Source organism: Euleptes europaea, chromosome 14, assembly GCF_029931775.1.
Source record: "Euleptes europaea isolate rEulEur1 chromosome 14, rEulEur1.hap1, whole genome shotgun sequence".
Lineage (NCBI taxonomy): Eukaryota > Metazoa > Chordata > Lepidosauria > Squamata > Sphaerodactylidae > Euleptes > Euleptes europaea.
The window spans coordinates 53,281,063-53,287,878 of NC_079325.1; the positions used below are offsets into that span (position 1 = coordinate 53,281,063).

General features: G+C 50.1%; 1 protein-coding gene across 5 annotated transcripts in view; it reads left to right on the forward strand.

The window, feature by feature from the left end:
* SPTAN1 (spectrin alpha, non-erythrocytic 1) overlaps positions 1-5,432 on the forward strand; it is an 89,181-nt gene extending 83,749 nt beyond the window's left edge. For all 5 annotated transcript variants that reach the window (XM_056860715.1, XM_056860716.1, XM_056860717.1 and 2 more), the window contains 5 exons: positions 773-969; positions 2,592-2,645; positions 3,674-3,820; positions 4,318-4,465; positions 5,289-5,432. In XM_056860715.1, coding sequence (XP_056716693.1) covers positions 773-969; positions 2,592-2,645; positions 3,674-3,820; positions 4,318-4,465; positions 5,289-5,414 — 672 coding nt within the window. In that variant the 3' untranslated portion in view covers positions 5,415-5,432. The remainder of the gene's footprint in view (positions 1-772; positions 970-2,591; positions 2,646-3,673; positions 3,821-4,317; positions 4,466-5,288) is intronic.
* Positions 5,433-6,816: the final 1,384 nt, after the last annotated feature.

Below are 6,816 nucleotides of genomic sequence, written 5' to 3' on the forward strand. Positions count from 1 at the left end.
AGTGTATCCAGTTTGTAATGATCCTCTAGCACTGTCTGCTAATGTACCTTTCTGTGATTTTACAATACCATGTTCTCTGCTATTGGAGGCGAGGATCCTGATGAGGGCTACATTTCTGCTCAGTCTATAGGCATGGCTGTCTAAACTAGACAGGGTTGTTGTCTCCTTTGGTGGGGGAAAAGCCTCTCCCAGTTCTGGTCCAGCCTGTTCCGCAGTGGCAAGAAGATCTCAGAGGGCCTGACCTCCAGTGCTTGCTTGCTTCTAGAGTGGAAATTCAACTCTGTTACCAACTGTAATTGCATGAGCAAAGTATGAGTGTCATTTTAGATAGTTAATCCAGGAGATAAAGCATGGTGTCTTGATGGGATTCTCCATAGTTTTAACCAGTCCACCCCCATCTCCCAGCTTGCATACTTTACATCAGGGATCCCAAACCTTTTTAAGCCTGCGGGCGCATTTGGAATTCTGACATGGCATGCTGGGCGTAGCCACAAAATGGCTACCGCAGGAGGCGGAGCCAGCCACGATATGGCTGCCACCACTTCAGTAACACAGTGCAGATCCTTGTGGTGTGGTGGCAGCTGCTGCCAAAACAATTTTTTTTAATCTCCACAAATTAGAAGTCTTGCTGGACAAAAGCCCTGCCTGGCTCCACCCACATCCCAAAAACCCTTTGTGGGCACCCGAAAAGGTGTTGGTGGGCACCATGGTGTCCATGGACACCATGTTGATGGCCCCTCCTTTACATGATGGCTTTTCCTTTTCCCTACAGCGCAAACACCAGGAGATCCGAGCAATGAGGAGCCAGCTCAAGAAGATTGAGGACCTTGGAGCAGCTATGGAGGAAGCTCTTATCCTGGACAATAAGTACACCGAGCACAGCACAGTGGGGCTGGCACAGCAGTGGGACCAGCTGGACCAACTGGGCATGAGAATGCAACACAATCTAGAACAGCAAATACAGGCCAGGTAACTCCCTGTGAATGGGTACTGTGCCTTGGAAATGGGTGGCCAAGCCAAGCCTTCTCCCATTCGAATCACGCCTCTGTTTCTGGCCTTACTGTTTCTGGCAGCCTCCTTGAAGCCCTTTGCTAACAAGCTTTTGAGCTGCTGCCTGAATTAACATGCTGTTCTTTTATCAGACCATGTCCCAGTGTGTCCTTGACCTCATTGTTAATTGCCTCCCTGTGGCTTGGATTCACACAATTCCAGTCACATGCACTGGAATTGTGTGGATGGGCGCACTGACACAAATACTCTCCTGTGCATTTATTTATTTTAAATGATTCTGCGCCACCTTCCACCCAGATAGGCAGCAAACATTGAAACCTTTCAACATTAAAACAATGTGAAATAACATACACACACATAAAATAATTCAATAAAACACAAATACACACAACACTGTAAGGGAGGAGGGTCAATAACAGTTAATGGGGTACGCTGAACAAAACAAATAAGTCTTCACCTGCTGGTAGAAGTCATAAGAACATAAGTCAACAATAGAGGGAGAGAGTTCCAACGTTTTCATACCATGACCTAAAAGGCCCTTTCTTGGGGTGCCACCTATCTAGCCTCAGATGGCTGGGGCATCCAACGCAGGGCCTCCTGAAGATGACCAGAGTGGGTGGGTACGTTCCTGTGGGAATAGGTAATCCTTAAAGTATGTTGGCTGCAAGCCATATAGGGCTTGAAAAGTCAACATTAGCACCTTGAATTGGGCCCAGAATCCCAATTGACCTGCTATTGGGAACCATTGTAGATGATGAAGAAGAACTGGTTTTTATATGCCGACTTTCTCTACCACTTAAGGGAGACTCAAACCGGCTTACAATCTCCTTCCCTTCCCCTCCCCACAACAGACACCCTGTGAGGTAGGTGGAGCTGAGAGAGTTCGGAGAGAACTGTGACTGGCCCAAGGTCACTGAGCAGGCTTCATGTGGAGGAGTGGGGAATCAAACTCGGTTCTCCAGATTAGAGTCCACCACTCCAAACCACTGCTTTTAACCACTATGCCACGCTGGAACAAGATAGGAGTGATATGGGCCCTGCTAGCAGTGATATAGTCTCTACAGCCCACTCCAGTCAACGTTCGGACTGCAGCATGCTGTACTAATTGTAGCTTCTGCACAGTTTTCAAGGGCAGTCTCATACTGAGTGTGTTGCAGTAATCTAATCTAGACAGTACCAGGGCATGTAACACAGTGGCAAGAGCTTTTCTGCCCAGGAAGGGCCAAATCTCATGAAAGGCACCCCTGGCCACCACTGCCACCTGTTTATCCAACAGGGGGCCCCAGTCTGGGAGCACCCCCAAGCTACGAACCTGCTCCTGAAACTGGAGGTATCCCAGTGCCTGGATCAATCCCTTCTCCCCACCAGTAGCACCTCCATTTTGTTAGGATTAAGTTTCAATTTGTTAGCACTCCCAATCCCAGGAGAGCCGTGCTTCCATGTTCCCTTCATGGCTCCAACATACACATACTACCCAAACAGTGCAAGGAAGAGCCCTGGGGAGGCAGCTGTCGGTCTACTGTGTGGATCAGGTTGGTTTGCTGCCACTCTTTCATTAAACTGGTTCCTCTTCCTTCTAGAAACACCACTGGAGTCACTGAAGAAGCCCTGAAGGAGTTCAGCATGATGTTTAAGTAAGTTTGCCGAGTCCACAGCACAAAACGGTGAAGGACCCCAAATTCTTTCAGTCTACCAATCAGGAAGGCTGGCTGCCTCAGGGATATTTCAGGACCCCTCCCTGATTTTGTATTGTGTTTTAAAATAGTAATCTGGCATGTAGCTCACTAGGAAGTAAACCTGCCTCCTCGTGTTGTGCTGATTGGAGATAAAGGCAGGAGGATGGCTGAGGAGCCCTCGGCCTTTATCTTGAATGATATGCAATTAAAGTTTTCCATTCATGCCTGACTGTAGTAGTGGTCAGGAGGAAAGCAGCAAAGCCAGGCCACCCAGCGACAAACTGAGGGTTTGTGTATACTTGGGGAGAGGAGTGTACCCCCCAGGTATGCAGAAAAAGGGCTTGTGAATTGACTGGGGAGGGGGCTAGACATGGAAGATGGTCCGTGAGGGGATAGTGTGTGCTCCAGGAGGCAGGAGAAGAGCAAGAAGAAAAGGAAAGTGGCCTGCTTAAGCTCTGGAGACTTCATACAGCCCCTCCCACTGGGATTTCCCTCTCTTCTCTTCCCCCCCCCCCCATTTGCTATTGCAAAGACCGCGAAAGGGCCCAGCAATGGACAAGATTGGAGTTCCTGCATACACAGGAGACTACCTAGTTATGCTGAATAAGTAGCTTGTAAATTAAAACACTTCTCCACCATCACCGTCCCCTTGTCTGGATGCTGCAGCACGAGAGTCGGTTAAACTGGAGGTGGGGAGAGGGAGTCGGGGAAATTGGCCTGCTCAGGCCCTCAATAATTTATCATCTCAGAAGGGTGACTTGGGGGCGGGGGTCCCAAATCAATCCCCTTCACCACAAATTTTGGAAGGGGAAGAGACAGAAGGAATGGGCAGTCAGGTTCTTGATGTCTAGTTATTGGATATAAAGTATTAATCGCTGCATTCCTTTGTAGACAGAAGTGTCATTTGGGGGATCCTTTGTAATCTGCTGAAAAGAACCGTGTGTGGTTGACTAGTTTGCTTAATAGCTTGTCATCTTCATTTTCAGACACTTTGACAAGGATAAATCTGGTCGGCTGAATCACCAGGAGTTTAAATCCTGCCTGCGCTCTCTAGGCTACGACTTGCCTATGGTGGAGGAAGGAGAGCCAGATCCAGAGTTTGAGGCCATCCTCGACACAGTTGATCCCAACAGGTACACAACTACGAAGCATGTTTAAATCTGGGACAGGTACCCCAGAGCCAGGGGATCACTGGCACTGAGAATCCCACTTTACTTCAAAGGAATTCTAGCCCTCCCACTTGCAGAAGTGCTTATGGCTGGGAAAGAGTTTAAGGAATTCTGTTAATCTTTATATTGTGAGTTAAAGGCATGACACTCAAGCTCTCGCCTTGTTAAAATCACTTTAAATTAGAAGTATATTGTACAAAATGTCTCCTGGCTGCACTTTTCCTACTTCTAAAGTGGTCCTTAAAGCTGAGTAAGCTGTTCCTCTGTGACTTTGTAGTACTGTCTCCAGTCCTGGAAACTGGCTTGGCCTAATTCCTTGTCACCATCCAACTTGTTTTCCAGCCAAGAACCCATGCCTTTTCAAGTAGAGTTTTTGCTGGGTATTTCTTTCCTTGCCTAGCTTAACTGAGCTTGCAGGAAAGAAAAACCCTCCGTTTCCCAGCTTGTGTTTCTCTCCATAGGGATGGCCACGTCTCTCTGCAGGAATACATGGCGTTCATGATCAGCAGGGAGACCGAGAATGTGAAATCCAGTGAGGAAATCGAGAGTGCTTTCCGTGCCCTCAGCTCGGAGGGCAAGCCCTACGTAACCAAGGAGGAGCTCTACCAAGTAAGTGCTTATTGGGGGTCGGGGATTGTCCTCGGGCCTTTACCTGCTCCTGGAAAAGCACAGCACGGCTGTATGTATCTCAAGTAACTAAACAAGCTGTTCACCACGGGCAGACTGACCAGTCCTTCTGCTGCTTGTAATCGGGGTCTAGCTATTCAGATGCCCATTTTGGTTAATGTTTACCTTGATTGCCGAGCATGCTGTGGAAAGGTGGGATATGGATGTTTTTAAATCTAGTGCAAGCACCTACTGGGCAAAATGCATGCAGCTTGTGGCCTAGCATTGGTGGGCCTTCTGATCCATTCACACATTCCATTCATTCACATTCAGAGAGGGGCTGTGGCTCAGTGGTAGAGCATCTGCTGGGCATGTAGAAGGCCCCAGGTTCAATCCCTGGTATCTCCAGTTAAGGTGTCTAGGCACTTAGGTGATGTGAAAGACCTTTGCCTGAGACTCTGGAGAGCCGCTGCCGGTCTGAGTAGAGAATACTGACTTCAATGGACAAAGGGTCTGATTCAGTAGAAGGCAGCTTCATGTGTTCACACCATGCTGCCAGCTCTGGGTCTCAGGCTTTGTGTAGATGGCCAGCTGGGCACCAGGTTTTGTTTTTCTGGTGTTACTTCTCTGATATACCAGATATTTGCCTGGCTTTCTTGGCAAGGCCAGGAGGGGGGAACCTTGCTTAGCACCTGGCCCCAGTTTCATTGCCACTAACAGGATCATATTTAGTGAGACCTCAGCTAGAGCCAGGACCACTCCCATGGCTTCTTTACATGTTTCCCCACCTTCTCAGTTCTCGTGGATTCTTTCTCTTGCCTTTCAGAACCTGACCCGGGAACAGGCAGACTACTGCATCTCTCACATGAAGCCCTACATGGACAGCAAAGGCAGAGAGCTTCCCTCTGCCTATGACTACATTGAATTTACTCGCTCACTCTTCGTGAATTGATATCCAGCACTAGCACTACAGGATCCCCCAAATGCACTTGCGTCTGCTGCCTCTTCGCTCTCTGCATGTGTCCATAGTTGTGCTCTGAAATAATCAATGTGACTCTCTGATGTAACCTTAAACTGCTTAGCTTAAACCTGTTGCCGTGTATGCTTCAATAAAAGTTACAGGTCCAAGTGAAACTTGGCTCTGGCTGGTTTTGATTGAGGAAAATGCATTCTCCCCCCCCCCCCCATCTCAGTTGGTGGTCACAGCTCTTTCAACCAACATGTAACCTGAACATACGTAGTACCCTGAGCCAGGGGTGGGGAACGTCCAGCCCCCGGGCCGGATCTGGCCAGCGAGATCATTTTAACCGGCCCCCGTGCTGATTCCAGGAGCTCCAGGGCCATGCCGCTCCAGCTCTAGCTAGCTAGGCTCTCTCCTTGGCAGTTTGGGCTTTGCCAATTGGGTGATTGTGGGGCCCTTTTTCCTAACTCTCCTCTCTTCCTGGAGAGACTCACAACTTCTGCCCAAAAAGTGCGCTTGCCGGAAGCCCCCCTCCCCTTTGTCTCACTGGCTGTTTCCAGGTGAGTGGGTGGCATGCCCTGCTCCTCCAGCTCAGTGGGACCCTAAGCGGCCCTCCCTTCGCTCTCCGACTTAAAGCTGGGGCGCCTGGAGCTTATGCCACCATCTCCCCCCTTGCCTGCCTGCCATTGGCCGCTCCCTCCGCCGGCTCGGTGGGCCCCTACACGGCCCTCTCCTCGCTCTCCCCCGGGCCGAGGACAAAAGGTTAAACTGGCTCTCCAGCCATGCCAGCCTCAAACTTTCCTCCCCACCCCCCTAGCTTGCCTCTGACCCGTGCAGCGCGGCGATCTGGTGAGTGCGTGTGTGCGTGCGCAAGAGAGCTCCCTGGGCCGTTGTGAAGCCAGGTGAGTGCGTGTGTGTGTGCGAGAGAGAGAGAGAGAAATCCCCGGGCCATTGTGCAGCCCGGTGAGTGCATGTGTGTTTGCACGAGAGATCCCTGGGCTGCTGTGCAGCCCAGTGAGTGTGTGCGTGTGTGAGATAGATAGAGATCCCAGTGCGGGTGTGTGTGGGGGGGGAAGCCTCCCTCCCTCCCTCCCTCTCCTTTACTTCCTTCCCTTCTTTCTTTCTTTCCTTCGCTATCCGACTGAATCACAAGTTATATACTTATCTCGGGATGAGCAGGTTTTTTTCCTGCCTGTGAAGCCACATAAGCAGTTTGGCTTGGTCCACGTACTGCTGGTCCAGCAGGCTTACTTCGCCCAAAACCGTCAGGTTTTCTAGGCTCCACTCGCCTGCAATTCTCCCGACTGCACTTCAGGCTCTGGAACCCTTTTTCCGGGTCTTTTGTATACCCGCTTCGTCAGTGCTGGGAGTGTGCGTTCTTCGGCTGGACGAC